The 23,757-nt window shown below is 44.4% G+C and overlaps 1 protein-coding gene and 1 pseudogene across 1 annotated transcript in view; one reads left to right on the top strand and one right to left on the bottom strand.

Annotated features, from left to right (window-relative positions):
- FAT2 (FAT atypical cadherin 2) overlaps positions 1–23,757 on the top strand; it is a 229,218-nt gene that overhangs the window by 106,354 nt on the left and 99,107 nt on the right. The window contains exons 4-7 of the mRNA XM_063928331.1: positions 5,704–5,765; positions 18,956–19,267; positions 20,151–20,361; positions 21,778–21,917. Of these exons, the coding sequence (XP_063784401.1) occupies positions 5,704–5,765; positions 18,956–19,267; positions 20,151–20,361; positions 21,778–21,917 (725 nt within the window). The remainder of the gene's footprint in view (positions 1–5,703; positions 5,766–18,955; positions 19,268–20,150; positions 20,362–21,777; positions 21,918–23,757) is intronic.
- Positions 11,465–11,583, bottom strand: LOC134936859 (5S ribosomal RNA; annotated as a pseudogene).

Here is a 23,757-nt window from a genome sequence, read left to right as displayed (position 1 = left end):
GCGGCCATGTGGCCTACTAAATACTCACTGAAGGCTATTAACCGCTGAAATTATGTTTGCATCAAGTTCAAATCGCATGTGTGTCTGATAAGTGCTTGATATGCAGTTGATGCAGTATGTGCTTGACACATTTACTTGCATTCACAAATGTATCAAGTACACACAGTAAGAACCTCTTCCCATTAATTTCAGTAGCCCAATCATTCCAATGTTATTTCCAGCATGTATGCTATAGTGTATACAAACCCCATTAAAATGAATGGGCTATTCAAATTAATGGGTAAAGCAAGTATGCATTGAAACAGTAAAAATAGACAGTGACACAGTATGAAACCAACTCTTACAAATGGATGTGGGGAGATGTACTAAGTCTTGGAGAGTGATAAAGTTAAGGGAGATAAGTACCAACCAATCAGCTCCTAACTGTCATATTATAGGCTGTACTTGAAAAATGACAGGAGTTTATCTCCATTTTATCACTCCAAGGTTTAGTACATCTGCCCCTCTATGAGGTAGTGGACTCATATAAAGTAACATGCCCCCTACAAGTGACTACCATCTGTGTACTGAAAGATTCTGGTGCTCTGATCCATCCCCTACTACCCCATTACAGTATGGAACGCCCATAAAAATGTACCCTCTTAATCCACTGTGATAATTGTAATAATAAGTTGAAATCTTATTTTGGTTCTTCTCACAAACCAACTCCTATAGTCCAGCACAAGCGCCTGCTCTTATGCAAACACCAGAATCTTGCTCTGTAAACCTGTGTGCTTTGGCAAAAGCATAGGAGCGTTTGCACCAATGGCGGAGCACTGCACTACCAATGAGTATTAAGTATTATGCACTATGCCTTATTAATTTTATGCTTCACTAGCTGTTCTACCCGTTCTTCGCACAGGAGTTTCTGATTTTCACGGTTGTAAATATAAATGAATGTAAAAAATTTGATAAATCTATAGAGATGTAAATTTGAGATGTCTTAATGTAAGTAAATATTAATCCATGGTTCTTGGCGTTACCCGAGGAGCACCCGTAGCAGATACTGTAAAAAGTGACAGGACCATTTTTGTAGTTTATGAAATTCTACACACTGGAAGTGCAATCAAAATTTTTATCAGATTGTCCGTTTGGGTGTTATTGTTCACACAACGCAAGCCACGCATCGGTAATGATGTCTTGAAACCCCCTTTTCATCCCCTTAGGGGAGGTTTATTAACATTCTAATTACGTAGTTTTCCTATTTCTAGACTGAAGAATACCTATATTAAATATCAGCCTCCTAACATATCGGGAAGTAAGAGAATTAGTGATCAGTCAGTCAGTGAGTGAGGGCTTTTGCATATACATAGATAAATGACTTTCACTGTGTATATGTGACAGATACTGTATGCCTTAAGAGAATTCTAACCGAAGCCCAAAACACATCATACAAGCAGAGGTTTACGTTGAGCCAAGCCAATGCAAAACTACAAGACAGTATTAAAAGATGCAGAAGTAGACAAGAGGTTGCATACTTAATATACTTGTCTCAGATCCATTGAGTAAATGGTTTAATGCGGTACATAAAGTCTGGAAACTGCAGTGACTCAAAGCCAAAGTTCTCTTTGTATACTTTGTAGAGGAGTATGATAGGGGTTAGGCAGATCTATGTTCCTGCTTACCTGCCCCTACAGACTCCTTATGTTTGTAATAGTAAATAGTGTACCAAGGGGAACTTTTTGTTTTTGAATTTGGCACTGGTGGCCTCTCCTGCTTAAAGTAGGTTAAGCCCTAAATTCTTGGCTTTCTTTCACACAGAGTAACAGCCCAACATCTTCTGGAGAGAGGTTCTGCTAAACAAATAACAATACACAGCTGATCCTCGTTTTACCTGTTCCAACATGAGTGTGGCTCTAACAATGCCGAGCAGCTATTCACTATTGCTGTAGGCACAATGCTTCCCTCCCACACAGCTGTGTCCTTTCAAGACTGTGTAATGAATCCGCGTACATAAAGAGCTGCATGCATAGACTTTTTGTTAGGAGCGATCGGCACTTTCCAACCTCGTACTGAAGAAATGGCAATGGAAAGAAGATTGATATGGTCTATCATGTACAGGCTGGTGGCCCAGATAAGACTGACGGGGGCTGTAGCAAACCCTCTAAAGAGGACAAGTGTAGTGCCCCCTACACACTCTGCGATCCACCGCCGAGCTGCCCAATGGCGGATACGGCCGACGGGCGACCCGGCGGCGTGGGGAAGTGGCGGGGGGAGTGAAGTTTCTTCACTACCCCCGTCACCCGGCTCTATAGCAGTGCATGCTAATATGGACGAGATTGTCCAAATTGGTTTGCATGCTTAAATGACCCGGCACCAACGATGAACGAGCGCAGGGCCGCGGATTGTTCATCGTTGGTGCCTACACGCTGAACGAGAACATTTATATCGTTCAGTGAAATCTATAAGTGTGTAGGGCCCTTAGGAGTTGCCCATAGAAACCAGTCAGCTAATAGGTAGGATCTTATTGGTTGCTAAGGGCAACTTCTCCACTTATCCTTTTAGAAGATTAGATTCATCGCCTCCTTAGGATTCCCAAGTTATATTCATGCTCTTTCATAGGTAATGTACTTCCAGATAGTTGCATGGAACTGAATGATGTAGCATTCTATAGAGATAAAGGGACGCTTTTTTAAAGAGACAATCACTTACAAAGCATGGTTTTGCCTAAGAGATTGTCCCTTTAAAAAAAAGTCTGAAATCGGCCGGCATCTTGCACCTCCGGCGATCTCGGGTGTCATTACATCCGGCCCAAAAGTCTAAGAGAAGTCACACAGGTTGACTATTGTGTCTTGGGGTGAGAAGTCTTGTAACGCTCATTTACCATGCAGCCTCCAGCAGGGAAAAATCTAATTTATGGTCTTCAATAAAACTGTCTACACATGTTTAAATCCAGTCATTCTTCCTGATCACTGGACAACTTTACTGTATGTCCAGTTTACCCAATCACAATAATGGTAGTGTTATAAAAGTTTTCATGCTGAACAGTTGAATCTTACGTGAAGTAATATCCAATTGTAAAGTGTTGGATTTTAATCACTCTGGGGCATTACTTGTAGAGGTCTACGAAAGCCATGTTTGTGCCAGAGTTTGCTGCACACGTGCAGGTCTCTGGAAAAATGGCGCCTGTACCATGTTCTCAGTGACTTCTCTACTGCGCCTGGGCAAATCTCTGGGAAAATGGCAGCCATGCCATTTTCACAGGATTTTTACTTTGGCCGCAGTGCTGATTCGGTATTTCGGAGGGGTCGGGATCCCGGCATCGGTATGCTGACCGCCGGTATCGTTACTACATTCCCTGAGGAGACTTTAGTAAAATGATATGGGTGTGCGGTGTGGGCCACCCTAGACCTAGGGGCCATTTTAGATGTGCCAATGCTTTTGTAACACATGTGCGTCCTACTCTGCTTATGGTGCTATGTGTTCTGCTTTTTAAAAGTCTATACATTTGCTGGCAATGGGGAGACAAAGTACTGGACATGTGAGTGCTGCAGGCACACATTATACAGACGTTCTGATCTGTAAGCTGGATTGCGGGTACCTGTAATCTCCATCTGTGATTGCTTATCATCTATTGCACCGTTGCAGCCAAAAATATCATAGCACGCCAACATTTATCAGAGTATTGCACTGGTTTCATTTTGTTTCAGACCATTTAATATGTTGAAGATAAAACATTTATGTAAGTGACACATAGTTCACAGTTATTATCTGTAGCATCTCCGTGGCAGACATGACACATGTAGTAAACTATCTAAGATGAAATAGTAAAGTCAGATGTCTCCACAGACTAATGCATAGTCGGAACATGTAGCTGGGTTTCAACAAGTGTATGAGGGTTATTTGCTAACATTTATATATAGTGCATATTTGCAAGAACTAACAGCAATCTCACTTTTGCTTTTATTATTTAATTTTTAGTAGGCAGATAAAGCTAATTCATTGCTGTGGTTTAGGTCAAATTTGCACCTTAATGCCGTGTTAGTAAATAACCCATAACTGATCAAAGTTAATAAAGATCAGTCAAAATAATTATAGATCTTTCCTGTGACGGTTTTGTTCTTTGTAATAAAATATACCAAACCACAGGGAAGGTTATTTATAAGGTGCGCCCAATGTGCAAAACATCTCTTGTGTTCTGTCCAGAGAAAAATATGCCTCCACGAGGAGAGGTGATAGAAAAGTCATTTTAGTATTTATTCAATGAGACTTTATTTGAAAATAGTGGGTTGTGGCATTTTTTCTTTTATTTGGTGTAATGGACTTGCCTCCATTATACTGAGAAGATCATAGTGACAAAATTACCACCCTTAGGGTTCCACTATTGTTAATTATTTTGGCCCCCTAAGCAGCCCATGGAAGCAGAGAAAGCCCCATTCCTTTTTAGCATGAGAGCTGATAGCCTCTAAGTGATTGTGGCGATTGTGGCAGAATGTGCTTTGGGCACCACCAGTCAATCCCCCAAAGAGGTACCAGTGCAGCGCTGTCTATCCAGAGGTTGGTTATGAGTATAGCAGAGGCACTCCACATGCCTGTTATAATGCAAACAAGCTCAGGCTGTTTATCTTTGGATGGTGGAGGAGATGGTGGGGGATCCAAAGCTGTATTTAGCTGTGTTGTGCATATCAATTGTTGAACGTTGTTCACTGAATGCTACCATATTTCTGTGAAACTTCACTCTACACCCCAAGTTACTGACTTGTATCAACAAATAAACTGCCCATTTAACAATGTATGCTACAAATTATAAGTTAAGAAACGAGCGCTGAATAAATTTATTCAGCGCTCGTTTCTTAACTTATATCTATCCATTTTATCTGAGCTGCTTTTACATAAGCGCAGACAACACTTTTATTGATTTTATGCTACAAATTATTGGGGCTGATTCTGAGTTGTGCTGCTTTGAGCGCTTCAGGGTCGTTTGCTGTAATAGCATCTGCAAGTTTATGCTAATTCCAGTACTCCAGACCTTGGTGGTCAGCCATGATTTTGATTGCACTTTGACTGGGATACCGACTTTGAGTTGCTGCAGTTGCAACTATCAGAAGTACCATTGGGTCATACTAGTCGCAGATTCTCTGTCAGAGTATGGTCTCCATTGTATGTGATCAAAATAGCTCTTGCTTACCCCCATCTCACACCCATCAGATGGAATATCTATGTGCGTCTGAATGACCACCTCCCAGTAACTTTCCCGAAATGCTCAATGCATTCCAGAGTCAGTGCAACTCAACTGCTCCTGCCACTCTGTATGTAGACACCATGGGACGCATGCACTCTGTGACTTTTTATGGATTTTGACGCATGCACGGGGCAAACAAGCATTTACTTATGTAAGCATTGGCATTACAGCCGTTTAAAAATCAGACCTACTGTATTTAAGTTTATTCACTCTTTATCCATTTCTTAAAAAAAGAAAAGAAAAAAAAGAAAGAAAAAAAAAAGTTAGGCAAACAAGAACATTTCCATTAGTGCAGCATTTTCTCAGGTTATTATACTGCATATTCTGAGATACATATTCCATCATAATAAGCTAAAATACCCACTACAGTTACACAAAGCTTTCTTTTTCTCAGGGCGAAGGAATAGGGAAAAGGGGGTGTAGTTGCAAATGAAAGCACTGATAGTAAGTTTTACCATGAAATGTTCTGTTTATCTGCTTAGGTTTGATCTCTACTACCGAGAAGCAGCTAGACCGGGAAAATAGAGAAGAACACATTCTTGAGGTGAGTGAGCACTGTTCTGTGATGTATAACCTTGTCATGTAGGGGACAGTAATTATTAAAATTATGTAACCTTAGAATAAAGCAGCATCAGTAGACTCTTGTCTGTAAAGTGGCGGAAAAAAAGACCACATCACTCCCACTGAAAAGTCCAGAGGCAGATGCACTAAGCCTTGGTAAAGAGAAAGTAGCAAATTATACTTACCGATAATTTCAGTTCTTCGAGATACTCCATGGCAGCCATTACTCTGGGATTTATCCCTACTCCTAGATTTTAGACAGGAAGTTTTTTCTATTTTAGGCTCCGCCCCTCTGGGAATATAGGTCCGACCGCCCCTGGCTTCCCCAGTCTTTGAGTGTCTCCTTGACGGAGCCTAAGAAAAATATATTGAGGTGGGAAAAACTAGGCTGCCATGGAGTATCTCGAAGAAATGAAATTATCGGTAAGTATAATTTGCTACTTTCTTCTACGCTACTCCATGGCAGCCATTACTCTGGGATATACCAAAGCATCCTAGTAGGGAGGGAAATAAACCACACAGAGCCCAAATGATGCGTAAAGTAAATTTTTATGCAGTTGCTTCCTTCAGTACTGCTTCTCCAAAGTGACCACCAGAGACATCTAAGCCATAGTGTCTGGTGAATGTATGGATGGACGACCATGTCGCTGCCGTACATATCTCTTTAATCGACACCTGCGCTCTTCTTGCCCAGGATGTAGCCACAGCCCTCGTAGAGTGTGCCTTAATGTGGTCTGGAACTGGTCGGCCATTTTCTTGATAGGTGAATGCAATCAATTCCGTGATCCATCTAGCAATCGTGTTTTTAGAAGGTGATTCACCTTTTTTGACTCCAGAGTGTAGAACAAACAGATTTTTAGCTTTCCGGAAGCCTTTTACTCTCTCTAAGTATATAGAGACTGCCCGCAAAACATCCAGCATATGCAATCTTTCTTCGTAATCATCCGTTGGGTACGGAAAGAAAGATGGTAGAATGATCTCTTGACTCATATGGAAGTTTGATACTACTTTTGGCAGAAATTCAGGATTATTCTTTAATATTATTCTGTCTGGAATAATATTCAGGTAGAGCTCCTCAGCCCAGAGAACCTGTAGTTCTCCAACCCTTCTCGCCGAAGTTATTGCTGTGAGGAAAACTACTTTCCAGGTAAGCATTTTTAAAGAGATTTCCCGCAGAGGTTCGAAAGGTGAATCCATCAGCGTATTCAGAACAAGGTTCAGATCCCAGGTTGGCATAACTGATCTGACTCTAGGACGTTCCCTCTTGATGGCTTGACAGAATCTCTGCACCAGGTTATCCACCGACAACTTCCTATCCAGCAATATACTTAAGGCTGATATTTGCACCTTGATGGTTGATACTGCAAGACCCATCTGAAAACCTTCGCTTAGAAACTGCAGTACCTGCGGAACTTCAACCTTAGAGATTTCGGCATCATCTCCTAACCAATCGCCAAATTTTCTCCACACTCTATAATAGGACTTTGAAGAGATGCTCTTCCTTGCTTTCATAAGTAAGGTAACAACCTGTTCTGAAAGGCCTTTACTTCTCAGGATTGACCTCTCAACTTCCACGCCGTCAAATGAAGACTCTGTGGGTTCGGATGACAGACTGGTCCTTGTCGTAGTAACTCTGGTTCTACTGGTAAGGTCCATGGACCCTGTATCGCCATTCTGAGGACTGTGGGAAACCACACTCTGTTTGGCCAATGAGGTAGAACTATTATAACTACCGCTTTCTCCTCTCTGATTTTCCGTAGAACTCGAGGTATCATTGGTAGTGGAGGGAACACATAACTGAGGCTGAAGTTCCATCTCTGGGAGAGAGCATCTGTCCCGCTGGAATTTGGGGACTGGTACCTTGAAAAGTAATGTTTCACTTTCGTATTCTGGGATGTGGCCATCAGGTCTATCTGAGGGTACCCAAACCTCTGTGTTATTAAGTGGAACACTTGAGGATTCAGCTCCCATTCTCCCGGTAATACATCGTGTCTGCTCAGGTAATCCGCCACGAAGTTGGATTCTCCTGGAACATGAAGGGCTGTTATGGACTTTAGATTTTGTACTGCCCAATCCAAAATCTTTGCTACTTCCACCCATAGATCTCGACTTCTGGTGCCTCCTTGCCGGTTTAAATATGCCACGACTGTCACATTGTCCGAGAACACTCTCAGATGAGACTGCACCAGCAACGTCTGAAAACAACGTATCGAATTCCACACTGCCCTCATTTCTCGCTTGTTGGAAGACATGAGTTTTTCTTGGATGGACCATGACCCCTGGCATGTGTGACTTAACAGATGACCTCCCCAACCTGTGGCACTTGCATCTATTGTCAAGACAGCGTACTTGGGTTGCGCTAAGAACACTGACCTCTGACTTAGGCTCTGATCTATCCATCAATCCAGGGACTTCTTTGCTCCTTGAGTGAGGATTATCTTGTGGTCTAGGTCTCTGCCTATACGAACCGCTCTGATTATGTCCCACTGGAACGTTCTCATATTCCACCTGGCCCAGGGTACTACTTCTATCGTAGAAGACAACATCCCCACAAGACGCAGGCCCAGACGGAGTGAAATGCTGTTCTCTACCTGAACCAGGGATGAGAGATCTTGAATCTTTTTGCATCGGTCTTCTGACAATGCTACCGTGTACTTCTTTGAATCTATCCAAACCCCTAGGAACTGTATGCCTTGTGCTGGATCTAGCTTGCTCTTCTTCCAGTTCACTAGCCAACCATGAGCTTGAAGAATCCGAAGAGTCCTCTGTACCGTTGCTATTAGAGTCGCTTTCGTACTTGCACAGATCAGCAAGTCGTCCAGGTATGGCCACAATGCTATGCCCGTCACTCTCATATGTGCCACTAGAGCTAGAAGCACTTTCGTGAAAACTCTTGGTGAGGAAGACAGGCCGAACGGCAGGCAGGTGAATTGAAGATGTTTTCCAAGGACGTAAAACCTTAGGAACCTCTGGTCATCCTTGTGAATTGGCACATGAAAGTAGGCGTCCTTCAGATCTATAGAGGTCATAAAGTCTCCCTGCTTTATCCCTAATAATATGGTCTTCAATGTTTCCATGTGAAACCGTTTCCTTATAAGAAATTTGTTTAAACTTCTTAAATCCAGAATTGCCCTGAATTCCCCTGATGGTTTCTGAATCAAGAACATCCTGGAATAAAAACCTCTTCTCTCCTCTGCCACTGGTACCTTTACAACTGCATGTGTTTTAATTAGGTTTTTTATAATATCTTGAAAGGCTATTACCTGTTCTTTTGACGTTAGAATTTTTGACTTTACAAAATTCCGCCCCGTCGGCTTCTTTATAAATTCTATGCGATAACCCTGGGAGATTACTTTTAATACCCAGGCTTCCTGAGTTGACTCCTGCCACTGATCCGCAAATTTCATTAATCTGCCTCCTACTGGCGCAGCACTCTGGGGCATCATATAGTCAGAATTTTCTATTGCCTCTTCTGCCAGACTGACGAAAGGACTGCCTGGTAGTTGTTGGAGTGTATCTACCATACTGCCTACCTGGCCTGTATGACCTGGCTTTCTTAAACTGCTGCTTAGGTGAAGAAACTCTAAACCTTGCTTTTCTATCATATGGCAGCTTCGCGGATTTACCGCCTGACATGACATAGATTATGGACTCCAGCTTACTTCCGAAGAGGCGAGAGCCTTCATAAGGAAGAGCTACCAATCTATTTTTTGAGTGGACGTCTGCTGTCCAGGTACGCAGCCACAGTGACCTTCTAGCCGCTACACCTGCTGCTAATGATTTTGCTGCATACTCGACTACCTCAAGAGAGGCCTCACACAGATATTCCACCGCCTTCAGTATCACAGCCAGGTCTTTCTGCAGGTGATGTCTGGATACCTGATCCTCCAAATCACGATTCAGGTTGTTCCCCCACAGCCTCAGGGTTCTGGTTGTTGACGCCATCGCTACCCCAGCCTTTAGCGTCACTGCTGATGCTTTGTGGGCCTTTTTCAAGGAACTCTCAACCTTCTTGTCCATTGCATCCTTAAGCACCGCACCGTCTTCCAACAGGATGGTGGTTTTGGAAACAACTTCTGCTACTGCAGCATCCACTTTAGGCAATTCGCACCATTTAATAAATTCCTCATCCTGTACTGGAAACATACGCTCTAACCTTTTCATATAATTGAGACGCTTGTCAGCAGTCTGCCACTGCACTGACATAATCTCCTTCAGCACTTTATGCACCGGAAAACATCGTTTTTTCTTAATCCTATCCTCAAATAAAGGATCCTGAGCATCATCCTCCTGAGCTTCATCCTTAATATTTAAAGCTCTATACATATGCTTGAGTAAGCTATCCACTAGATCCAAATTAAACGACCTATCTGGCTCCTGAGCCTCCTCCGACTCTACCGGAGAGGGACTATCAGCATAATCCAATACAACGAGACTATCCGAATCCTCTGCAACGTCTAAACTTGTCTGCGACCTGGACCTTTTAGCCCCCTGAAGCTCCTTTAATTCATCCTTTGTTACAAATGACTTTTTCATCCATTCCATTAGATCCTGAATCTGCTTAGACTGGCCCTGGGGCGCTTCACAATCATCACATAACTTGCTATGTTTATCTCCAGAAAAGCTTTTCCTACATCCAGAACAAGCCAAATGATGCTTCTTTTTACATGTTCTTTTCCTAGGAACTTCAGACACACTGCAACCAAAGCAAATAGTATCCTAAACACCCTAACTACATAACATAATAAGTGCCCTAAATGAGACTGCTTACCATTCCTGGGCACATGTAGGCGTGGAGGGAGACATCTCTTTATCTATGCTGTCAAACTCTTCAGTCCAAGTATTATTCGTTCCCTTATATCTGGGAACACTGACCACTGCTTCTCTCTCACTCTCAGCGGTGGACCGCGCCATCTTTATCCCCCTCTGACTCTCAGCCTCCGGGCGGCGCATGCGCAGACCGAACCGCGGCAACTTCCGGGATTCGGCCGCGCACTTCCGCCCGCCGCATCCAGCGCTGCTTCCGCCCTCCAGGCTCAGCGCTGCTTCCGCCCTCCAGGCTCCAGCATCTCGGCGGTCACCAGCGGCCATGGGAGCGGAGACACCTCTTACACAGGGCGCAATTCTTCAGCATCTCGGCGGGCGACGTTTTTACCTTACAGGCAATACATCCAGTAAGGAATTGGGTTGAGGATGCCGCACAGGACTGAGTGATGTTAAATAAATTAATAATTTGAAGATGTTTTCAAGAAAACCGACCAACCAGAAATAATTCTGGAATTTATCACCATCTACCATTGAGAAAGAATTCCTATAAGTAGATGAAAAAGGTGATTGTCGATGGTGCTCCCATAGGTCTAATACATAGGTAATAAGGAGAAGAAAAGCAAAGAAAAGTGACCTTTGTTGGGAGCACTCGCTCTTGGAAACAGTTATGATTTAAGTTGTAAGTAATAATGTAAAAATGAGATAATTAAAACGTAACCTTTAATAATATTTGAATAAGATATGGGTACACCAAAAAAAGATTGTTATTGTGTCTAAAATGTGGTTAAACAGTGTAAACCACCAATTCGAAGCTAAGACTGTGAATATATAGATAAATAAATAAGGCATTAACAACAGGCCCTCCAGGCATTAATTTATGAGGTTAGTGCAATAACCGATGTAGTGCCGTCAAAAAACCTACAACACCTGGTATTCCTTAGTGGTCAACCACCTAAGTACTGACCAGGCCCAACACCGTATTGCTTCCAAGATCAGACGAGATTGGGCATGCACGGTGTGGTATGGTAGTAGATTAGAATTGATAAGGCAAAAAACTACAGCTGGTATGCAGCTAATAGGTAAACCATAAACCTGGTTACTATAATGAACAAATGATCTCTTAATAGAGAAACATATGTTTGACCGTCATTGCACCAAATTGTAACCCAAATGTATAGGTATACGGAGGTTTAAATCATGTGGTCAATAAATTTTGCCAACAGGAACCGCCTCTATATTTCTTTGTGTGCTGTGCAGCACCATTAGGAATGGGTTTTTATTGGGTAAGGCAGATATGAAAACCCTTGTTGTACTGAGGACATGCCAAAATATCTGTTATGGGATCCAGAAGAAAACTGTCTCAGTTGCTAACTGGATCACCCTGTTCGATATTAAGTCAATACATCCATACAGGTACATAGCGGTGCCAGATATTTCTACTGCCACAGGCAGTAATTATAGTTTTTCCTTCCATCAAAGCAGTAGCATTAGCATTTGTACTGCCACAGGCAGTAATTATAATGCTCCTCATGGGTCCCGGGTGCCAAACCCCTTCCAGCCGCGGCTCACAGAGGCGCATTAGGCCGGGAAAAATCCTGGTAAGCCTCATATTTGAAAAAACAACAAACAACTACACTGTCACTATCTAAGGAGACAGGAAAAAGACTGGGGAAGCCAGGGGCGGTCGGACCTATATTCCCAGAGGGGCGGAGCCTAAAATAGAAAAAAACTTCCTGTCTAAAATCTAGGAGTAGGGATAAATCCCAGAGTAATGGCTGCCATGGAGTAGCGTAGAAGAAAAAGGAGATTTATGGAAGACTTACCATGGTTAAATCTCTTTCTGCGAGGTACACTGGGAATAACATCAGGGTGTAGAGTTGGATCTTGATCCGTGGCACCAACAGGCTAAAGCTTTGTCTGTTCCCAGGATGCACTGCACCGCCTCCTCTATAGCCCCGCTATCAAAGGCATAGAACCTGATGAACGTGTTCACTGAGGACCACGTAGCCGCCTTGTACAATTGTTCTGCGGACGCGACACGGTGGGCCGCCCAAGAAGTTCCTATAGACCGACTAGAATGGGCTTTGATAGCATCAGGAGCTGGGAGCCCAGCCTGTGCATAGGCTTGTGCAATCACCATTCTAATCTATCTGGCCAAGGTCTGCTTATTCGCAGGCCAGCCACGTTTGTGAAAACCAAAAAGTACAAAAAAGAATCAGACCTCCTGATGGAGGCAGTCCTCTCCACATAGACACGGAGAGCCCGTACCACATCCAAAGATTTTTCTTTGGAGGACAGACCAGAAGAGGTGAAGGCCGGAACCACAATCTCCTGGTTAAGGTGAAAAGATGACACCACCTTAGGCAAATAACCAGGGCGAGTTCGAAGAACAGCCTGGTCACGGTGAAAAATCAGAAAGGGTAGGCGACAGGATAAAGCGCCTAAGTCCGACACCCTCCTAGCAGAGGCAATAGCCAACAGAAAAACGACCTTAAGCGTAAGGCATTTAAGGTCCACAGACTCAAGAGGTTCAAATGGAGACTCTTGCAGGGCATTCAATACAACAGACGGATCCCATGGAGCCACAGGAGGAACATAGGGAGGCTGAATCCGTAGAACAACCTGAGTGAAATTGTGAATGGCAGGAAGAGATGCAATTTTCCTCTGAAACCACACCGACAAGGCAGATAGATGGACCTTGAGGGAAACCAGACGAAGGCCCAAGTCTAGGCCTTGCTGGAGAAAAGCCAAAAGTCTTGAAGTTTTGAAAGTATACGCATCATAATTCTTAGCAGCACACCAAGTGAAGTAAGAATTCCAGACCCTGTAATAAATCCGAGGCGAAGCTGGTGTATGGGCCTTCAACATAGTTTGAATGACCGCCTCAGATAATCCTTTTGCTCTAAGGAGTGATGCTTCAAGAGCCACGCCGTCAAAGCCAGTCTGGCCAGGACCGGGTAGACACAAGGGCGCTGAACGAGGAGGTCTGAGCGTTCTGAGCGTTGAGGAAGTAGAAGAGGATGCTCTGTCGAGAGACCCCGCAGGTCTGAGAACCAATGCCGTCTGGGCCACGCTCGAGCGACTAAAAGTAGTACTCCTCCTTCTTGCTTGAACTTCCATATTATCCTGGGCAGGAGTGACACTGGAGAGAACACATATGGCAGCTGAAAGTTCCATGGAATTGCTAGTGCGTCCACAAATGCCGCTTGAGGATCCCTTGTACTTACTCCGAAGACCGGAACCTTGTGATTGTGTCGAGACGCCATCAGGTCTACATATGGTAGGCTCCACTTGTCCACTAGGAGTTGAAAGACTTCGGGATGAAGACTCCACTCTCCGGTGTGCACGTCCTGACGACGGAGGAAGTACGCTTCCCAGTTGAAGACTCCCGGAATGAACACTGCCGATATGGCTGGCAGATGGCGTTCCGCCGATTGGAGAATTTTTGACACTACCATCATTGCCATGCGACTTTGAGTGCCGCCTTTATGATTTATGTACGCCACCATGGTAGCGTTGTGTGATCGTACTTGAACAGACCTGTTCTGTACCAGAGGCAGGGCCAGTGTCAACGCATTAAACACTGCCCGCAATTCCAGAATGTTTATTGGGAGGAGAGATTCCTCTTTGGTCCACCGACCCTGGAGAGAGTGTTGCTCCAACACCGCGCCCCAACCCCGCAGACTGACATCCGTTGTTAGGAGGACCCAGATGAAGATTCAGAAGGGATGGTCCCTGCTCAACTGTTGGTCCTGTAGCCACCAGCTCAGTGACAGACGAAACTCCGGAGTCAAGGAGATCATTTGAGACCGGATCCGGTGAGGCAGGTCGTTCCACTTGGAAAGGATTAATAGTTGCAGAGGGTCGGGAATTAAATTGAGCGAACTCTACCATGTTGAATGCCGACGCCATGAGGCCTAGTACTTGCATCACCGAGTGTATTGACACTCTCTGGCGAGAGAGGGAGTATCTGATCCTGTCCTGAAGTTTCCCTGGAGACAAGAACAATCATTGGCTGTGTTTGTCCAGCAATGCCCCCAGGTGCACCATGCTCTGAGCAGGAACCAGCGAGGACTTCTTCCAGTTGATGAGCCACTCGTGGGCTTGTAGGAATTGGACCGTCAGTTCCAGATGATTGAGGAGAACCTCTGGGGAGTACTCCAGGATCAGCAAGTCGTCCAGCTACGGAATGATCCTGACACACAGACGGCGGAGTAGAGCCGCCATGACTGCCATGACCTTGGTATAGATCCGTGGAGCCGTGGTCAGTCCGAAAGGCAAGGCCTGGAATTGATGATGTAGGTTGCCAATAGCAAACCGCAGATATTGCTGATGCGACATGGCAATAGGTATGTGCAGGTAAGCATCCTATATGTCCAGGGATACCATATAGTCCTTTGTCTCCATAGCCAGTACAATAGAGCGCAGAGTTTCCATACGGAATTTGGATACCCTCACAAATTTGAAGATCTGAGGTTGAGTATAGGTCGGAAGGACCCATTTGGTTTCGGGACTAGAAACAGAGTCGAATAGTAACCCCTGCCTCTTGGAGACAGAGGTACCGGCACAATTACTCCAGTATCTAGGAGAGATTGTACAACCGAGTGTAGAGTTTGTGCTTTCAGTGGGTCCGAAGGGATAACCGTCGAGCAGAACTGTTGAGGGGGGCATCTCTTGAAAGAGATCGCGTACCCGTGAGAGACAACTTCCTGCACCCAGACATCTGAAGTGGTCCTTAACCAGGCCTGGGCGAACTGCAGAAGTCAGCCTCCCACCTCGGGGTCCCCCAGGGGGAAGCCCACCCCATCATGCTGCAGGCTTGTCCTGTTTGGAAGCAGGCTGACAGGCTGCCCAAGATTGCTTAGACTTGGGCTTGGTGGTTTTGGAAGTACGAGCCTATCTCGGATACGCCTGACCCTTTGCTTTACCTGGAGGTCGAAAGGAACGAAAAGTGGTACTCTTAGCCTTCGGAGCAGAAGGATTGGTACTTGGGAGACATGCAGTTTTGGTTGTGGCCAAGTCAGTTACAATCGTGTTCAGATCCTCCCCAAATAGTATGTCCCCCTTAAAAGCGAGCACCTCCAATGTCTTTTTGGAGTCCAGGTCCACTTTTCAGGACCTTAACCACAAAATTCGGTGAGCCAGGATAGACGTAGTAGACGCCTTGGCCGCCATTACAACGGCATCAGAGGCCGCCTCCTGAATATAGTGAGATGCTGTGGTAATATACGACAGATATTGTCTGGCAGTGTCAGAAAAATTTAGAGGTAGCTTATTCTCAACTGCCCGAACCCATGCTCCAATAGCTTTTGCAGCCCAAGAGGCTGCCATAGTGGGTCTGTGTACAGCACCGGTAAGTGTGACTTCAGGCATTCCTCCACACGCTTATCCGTCGGTTCCTTCAGTGAAATGACAGTGGTGCCAGGCAGAGTAGAAGATACCACTAGACGGGCGACATGAGAGTCCACCAGCGGTGGAATTTCCCACTTGTTACTCAACTCCGAAGGGATAGGATAACGAGCCAACATCCTTTTAGACAGGGAAAATTTCTGTCCTGGAGATGACCAGGCTTCCTGGCGTATGTCAATTAAGAGGTCAGAATGAGGTAAAACTACTTTAGCAACTTTCTGACGTTTAAACTTATCAGGTTTCTTAGACGTAGTAGGAGGTTCAATCTCATCATCAATCTGGAGAATCAGCTTTATAGCCTCCACTAGTTCAGGAACATCAACCTGAGTTGTAGATTCCTCATCAGAAACAACTGTATCCATATCAGAAGGATCAGTATAATCCCCATCCTCATCGGAGGAATCATCCAAAATAATAGTGGATTGTGAGGAAGAAATGGCCCGCTTAGAGTACCCTTTGGTCCCACTTAGGGCGAGGGTTAGGTTTGTGTTTAACCAAGGACTGATTTAATTGCTGTAATTGGGTTGACAGAGTAACCGCCCATTGCGAATTAACTACAGGGAAAATATGTGGCTGTAATGGCACAGGAGGTCCCACAGGGGGCGTAAGTCGTGTTACAAGCGTGGTCAGCATATTTGAAAAAGCAGCCCAAGGTGGGTGGGCTTGATTAGCCACAGGTGCTGCAGACTGACTGGAAGGTGCAGGGCACCCAGTACTTGAACCCTCAGCTGAAACCTTTTCCTCAGTCAAATCCGTGGTGCCAGCTCTGCATAATGCAGGAGCGTCTGCGGATTTCCTGCTCTGTGTAGCATACATTATTGGGACTGTAGCCTTAGGGCGCAATAGTACAATATAGCCAGACAAAAACAATACCTGCAAAAAAAAACCTGTATTATGTGACAGCAAATGTAAAGCACAAACAGAGGATTTAAGCGGTGTGAGGTGACTGAAACACACAGTGAAAATACAAAACTGTATATCCTGTGGAACACTATATCGTATATATGAAACCCTGACGCACTTAGCCTCCCAGGGTACAGAATATAGTGATAGCAATATGTGTGATACACAGAATAGAAACCACACAGCTGCTATAGGCACACACAGTCACAGGTACAATGCAGAAATTATTACATATAACCAATAAAACTGCACTGGACTAGCAATACTACATATAGAAATGTACTGTATGTATACAGATATAACAATGCACAGTAAACACTGGATGTATATCACAGAATACTTGTACTAAATATTCATATAGTAGTGCACTTGTTCTTAACTAACGCTGTCTAAACGACATGTAGAATACTTAAGTGTCCTGTAAATGCACAGCGCTGATGAGGCAGGCGGCTTTACAGAGGAGACAGTGCCCAGCAGTACCAGGATCAGTGCAGCTAGGTGAAATGGCACCCAAACGCTGACAGGGAGTGAGGGAGAGAGAAAAATGCAGCTCCAGGGTGGGAACACCTGCTGTAGATGGCGCCTGGAGCTGGGGGAGGGGCTACAGGCCATGCCTTATCCCCACTGCTGGACTTCACCACTGGGTACTATGGAGCCTATAACAAATGGATTTTTGTAAATCCGACCTGTGTTCTTTGCCCTGGTGGATATAGTGGGGTCCCTGCACGACCACAGTGTCCACGCCAGTGGCGCGGTCCGTCTCCTGGGACCGTGACCGGATTGCGAATTACCGGCAGGTCCCACCTGGGAGACCCTCTTACCTCCTCCCTGAAGTGTGGCCATGTGATCCAAGAGAGCAGCAGCGGTGATGTGTGCCTGATGACCGGAGCGCCTCCGCTGTAAGTACCCGGGAACCAGGCCGCGGGAGTATACAGCGCCGCTGAGGGAGGTGATGGAGCCGCAGCACAGAATGTCAACATGACATACACTGCAACTAGTGCTTGTGCTGCGGCCCTTGAAGTCTTCTAGAAAAGCAGCTCTTTTCAGGGCTGCCTAGCGCAGCCCCCCATTAGTAACCTGCACTGCAGGCACCAACTTACAAACTGAGCTCTAGTGCCTGGAGGCGGGGATATAGAGAAGGCGGTGCAGTGCATCCTGGGAACAGTCAAAGCTTTAGCCTGTTGTTGTCTCGGATCAAGATCCAACTCTACACCCCAATGTTATTCCCTGTGGAATCCCAGTGTACCCTGCTCCAGAAAGAGATAAAGTACAAACCAATCAGCTCCTAATGGTCATTTTTCAAACACAGCCTGTAACATAGGAGCTGATTAGCTGGTACTTTCTCTCTCCCCACTGTATCACGCTCCAAGGATTAGTACATCTCCCCCCACATAATGTCATTTCAGGCAAAATCCATTTTTTGTTGAAGACAAAAAGATTTGACTACAGTTGTGCATATTATTATTACCCTATATGGAAACTAGCCATAAAGATTTGCAGAAAAGTTAGAGAACAAAGAAGCTATGAGGACCAAATCTTTCATTATATTCAAGCCTCTGGATGAAGATAGCGTCTAGAATGACCAGGAGCTTTCTAATCATATTTTGACTCAAGTATACTGTACATACTGTATGTCCAATGTAAGATAAATAGGCAGAATTTTGAACTTACAAAATACAATGCTTACAAAAGGATTTGCTCAGACGCAGACAACGTAAAGAAGTCAAGTGGTTAAAGGAAAATGGAATGGCTTTTCAGGACATAGGGGGACACGTATCACACCTTTTAAAGAGGACCAGTGAATAAGTTGCTATCATGTATCAGAGGTGGTAGAGGCTAAGACAGTAGAGCAATTTAAATATGCATGGGATATCCTTACAAAGAAATAAGGATCAAACAAGGTTAGAGATAAATATAATGTTAAAAAAAAAAAAGGGGCAGACTAGTCGGACAAGTGGTTCTTATCTGCCGTCAAATTCTAAGTTTCTATGTATATAGTATATCTTTAAAATGACAGTTACAGTCTGATTGGTTGCTTTGGGCACCTTCTCCTTGATACATCTCCCCATAATCCTTAAACTGTTTCTCCAACAGGTCACCGTGTCGGATAATGGGGTGCCTCCTCTGCAATCCATTTCTCGGGTTGTCATACAGGTCCTCGATGTGAATGACAACACACCAACCTTCTCCCAGAAGCTTTTCAGCGTAAAACTTCCAGAACATGCCGCTTCCCCAGAACCTGCTCCTATCTACAGGCTCATAGCTATGGATCGGGACAAACTCGTTAATGGCCAAGTCACATACAGTATTGTCGAACAATCTGGTGACAAATTTACCATTGACTTTGCCACTGGTGTGATCTCTTCCACCTCCATGTTTGCAGCTGGAGAGTATGAAATATTGACAGTAAGTAGAGAAGAATCAGCCTACTACTGTACATTCCTGATTTGCAGTTAGATCTCCTGCCCATGAGTGAAAGGGGGTGTGGATCATGAGGTCGACCAATATTAGGTCCACAGTCACTAGGTCAACCCCATATGGTCGACATGTGCATGGTCGACAGGGTCAAAAGGTCTTCAAGTTCAAAAGGTTGACAGTGAAAAGGTAGACACCTGAAAAGTTCTACAACTACAAAAGGTCAACAAAGTGAAAAGGTCGACATGAAAATGGTCGATGCAAAAAAAGGTTGACACAAGTTTTTTTTTGCATTCTTGTGTCTTTTTGTATTTTTGTATGTTTAATGTGCCACGTCCCCTCACATGGATTGTTTTGCTTGCTGTGCTTCGGCAAGATGCCTCCTTTGCTAGCGTTGCACTCGGCAAAAGTTACTATTCCCAATCGTAGTCCATGGGGATGGTAAAATATGAAAAAGTTGAGAAAGAAATGGGAAAAATCAAAACAAATGTGGGTCTACCATTGTCATATTGACCATTTCAACACGTTGACCTTTTGTATCTGTCGGCCTTAAGCACTGTTGACCTTTTACACGTCGACCTATTGACCATGTCAGACTTTTGTACCTGTTGACCTAATGTATGTCGGCTATATGGAGTCGACGCCTGACTGTCGAGCTTATTACTGTCGACCTATCATCCAGATACCAGTGACAGGGGCCTGGGTCTGCTTTTCCATTGATGTCAGTTTAGCCCTTGGAACAAGCCGTGTGCGGAGCAAATAGGAAGACTGAAAACTGGCACTGGGCTGGAACCTTTGTAATCTACCCTATTGTACATTTCATATAATCTGCCTAATTATAAATTCATCAATGCATGACTGTGTTGCATTACAGATAAAAGCAGCAGATGGGGGCATCCCCTCCCGATCTTCCTCCGTGAGACTGCACATCCATTGGATCCCACTTCCTAAACCTTCAGATGAGTCCCTAGCATTTGATGAACCTCAGTTTACTTTCCAAGTTATGGAGACAGATCCTGTGAACCACATGCTGGGACTGATCAGCACAGAACCCATGTACAGCTGGTGTTGGTTTGACATCATAGGTAAAGTCAAATTTATTTCTTCAACCTTACATCAGAGATTTTCAGTGTTGTAAATCTATTGTAGAATAAGCATCAGAACTCAGATGGCTGCTGCCAAATATTGTACCTACTGTAGAAACTGCAGAAAAAGAAAATTTTATTTGGATTATGTATAGTAAAGGATGAATAAATAATAATAAGCTTTTGCTAAATTGTGCCTGGTTTCTACAGAGGTGTCACTAAATCTGCTTGCAGAATGTTCTTCTGTAAAGAACCACTGTTTTTGTCTCTGTACTCCAAAGAGTCTGACTCACTGATAGGGGAGTGCATACCTCCCAACATGACCCTCTCCAGGAGGGACAGAATGCTCTGCTCCTGGACTTCCCTAATAATGTATGGTTGCCAGCACCTGTCGTGAAACACCTTTCTTATCCATTTACCTGTTCAACACAGGTGCCGGCAATCATAGAGAAAGAGAAAGTCCAGAAGCAGAGCATTGTGTCCCTCCTGGAGAGGGTCATGTTGGGAGGTATGAGAGTGGTCTGATGATATTGTGGGTGTATCCATCTGGAGAGACAGAAAATGCTAAGAAAATATGGACACATCTATCTGAGGGCATACTTGCCTACCTGACCCTCTCCATGAGGGAGAAAATGCTCTGTTCCTGGACTTTCCTGGTAATGTATGATTGCCATCACCTGTGGTGAGCTAGTTAATTGATAAGAAAGGTCTTTCGCCACAGGTGATGGCAATCATACATTACCAGGAAAGTCCAGGAACAGAGCATTTTCTCCCTCATGGAGAGGGTCAGGTAGGCAAGTATGTCTGAGGGCCTAATTCAGTCCTAATCGCAGCAGAAAAATTGTTCTCTAATGGGCAAAACATTGGGGGTAATTCAGAGTTGATCGCAGCAGCAAATTTGTTAGCAGTTGGGCAAAACCACGTGCACTGCAGGTGGGGCAGATGTAACATGTGCAGAGAGAGTTAGATTTGGGTGGGGTGTGTTGAAACTGAAATCTAAATTGCAGTGTAAAAATAAAGCAACCAGTATTTACCCTGCACAGAAAAAATATAACCCACCCAAATCTAAGTCTCTCTGCACATGTTATATCTGCCCCCCCCCCCCCCCCCCCTACACTGCACATGGTTTTGCCCATTTGAGAACAATTTTGCTGCTGCGATCAGGTCTGAATTAGGCCCATTAGTATACAGAGTTAAGAAACATAAAAAGCAGGATGTATCAAGCCTTGAAGAGTGATAAAGTGAGAAGTTGCGTATACAGTAGCAACCTCTTAGCATGTTATTTCAAAAACTGTACTAGATAAGTTGCAGAAGTTGATTGATTTGAGCAACTTCTCCACTTTATCACTCTCCGAGGTTTGATACATCTTCCCCAATGTGCTTAAAATTAAATGCTATTCCTTCTCCGCACCACAGGAGGCAATGATGACCTGGATTTTGACATCGACAAGAGCACTAGTGGTTTAGTCATTGCCCGACCCTTACAGGCCAGTAGGAAATCATCTTATACCCTCACTGTCCAGGTTACAGATGGATCCCACACAATCAGTACCCAGGTAATCTTTTATTTGTCAGTACTGCTATCCAGGGATATAGATAGTGACTATACTTAGGGCCTGACTCCAGGGACGTGCGGTGAGCTAAGTGGCTCAGGAGGCACTGTATAGTACCAGAGCCAGATTTACACACAATATATGAGCCTAAGGGTTAATCTGGGCATTACACAAAGGTGCAGCAGTATATAATGCTGGAAATTTGGTGAGTTTTGACTGCCTCACCTGTCATAGACTTTTTACTCCAGAGTTTCGACTAGAAAAAATTCTTACAATAATACAAAGAAGATATTTCTAATACATTCTTTGTATTTTTCATATACTTTATGAGGCTCTGCCTCACCTCACCGCACATCACTGCCTCACAGGTGGACATAAACCGGGTTGGTGGTGGATCTGAGAAGATATGCTATTGCCTCAGGAGCCTTCTTCTGTAATAAGACTCCCACTGTCGGCTTCTTAGATACGCTGCATGCGTCCAAAGATGCAGCATTGGACGAATATCGGATACATCGGTAAGACCATTGGATCTTTGAATAATCCTATGGTTGCTCAGAATATCCTCTGCTACTATGTTGCCGAGGCCTGTGAGACTGTGGTCCAATAACTCAGTTGCTGGCATCACCGAGACCCCAAAACAGTACAAACACGCCTGTGTTTTAGTCACCACTACCCTTCACCGCCCAAATGATTGCAGCCTGTCAATCAAACTGCATCTAAAACCACACTGTGACCTCTGTCTCCAGAGCATGGCAGCACATGTGCAGTTCTGACGCAAGCACAGACCACAAAACACCAGCCATTTATGAAAGACTATAAACTGTGTCCACCTCTGCATCAGACCCTCAGGTGCCATTATAAAGTAGTTAAATAGCAACTGTAATAGACTGCACTTTTTAAATGACCACATGTCTTGTATAAAACTTGTATACAACGATACTGACAGCACAAACACACCCACATGGAAGAGGATCTTATAATGGAGGGGGGGTCCAAGTTCCAGGGGAGCAGTAAAAATCTTGGATGCTGGAGAGGGAGGTGGTGTGGGTGGGGTTAATCAGTGTGGAGGATAGGCAACAGTCAGAAGAAATGTGGATGGGGGGACTGAGATGAGTTTGAGATATACAGTAGGAGAGAAAGAAGCAATTGAGTGCTGGGAAAGTGAGGGTGAAGAGTTTAAATAGATTTCTGTAGGGCAGTGGTTCTCAAACTCGGTCCTCAGGACCCCACTCGGTTCACGTTTTCCATGTCACCTGGCAGGTGCAATGTGTATCACCAACTGTCACATTTTAAAAATCTACAGGTGACCTACAATACATGAACCGTGTGGGGTCCTGAGGACCAAGTTTGAGAATCTCTGCTGTAGGGAAAGGGGAGCCAGTGTGGGAGTTGAAAACAGGAGATTGAGGCAGAACGACGAGAAAAGATGAAGAGAGGCAGGTTTGAGGAAGACTAATATTATAAAAAGTCAAGGAGGCAAATGTTACCCATTTGTTTGTTCTGATGCCCCTAAATAAAATATAGGAAAACTTGATAACACGGGTAATCTGTCTTGTTGGCAGTGGACAATCGCAGACCTGACACTAAAGACCTTGGGGCTGATACAGAATTGTAGAGTTAGCTTGCGTTCTGCACATGCCCCGAGACCAAGCAACGGGTTAGGCAAAATCATATGGAATGGGACACATCTCCACTTGTGTCTGAAGGGGCGTAACTGGGTCATAATGGAGCAATCTCACGTAGGCTAAGTTCATAGAGGGCGCGTTGGAGATTTTTTTGGCTATGTAGAGTTGTGTATATGTGTAATTACACCTTTTTTCAGATGAATTTTTTGCACCTAGTA

Source organism: Pseudophryne corroboree, chromosome 6, assembly GCF_028390025.1.
Source record: "Pseudophryne corroboree isolate aPseCor3 chromosome 6, aPseCor3.hap2, whole genome shotgun sequence".
Lineage (NCBI taxonomy): Eukaryota > Metazoa > Chordata > Amphibia > Anura > Myobatrachidae > Pseudophryne > Pseudophryne corroboree.
The sequence above is the reverse complement of the archived record's forward strand: the minus strand, read 5'-3'. Positions and strand labels throughout refer to the sequence as shown.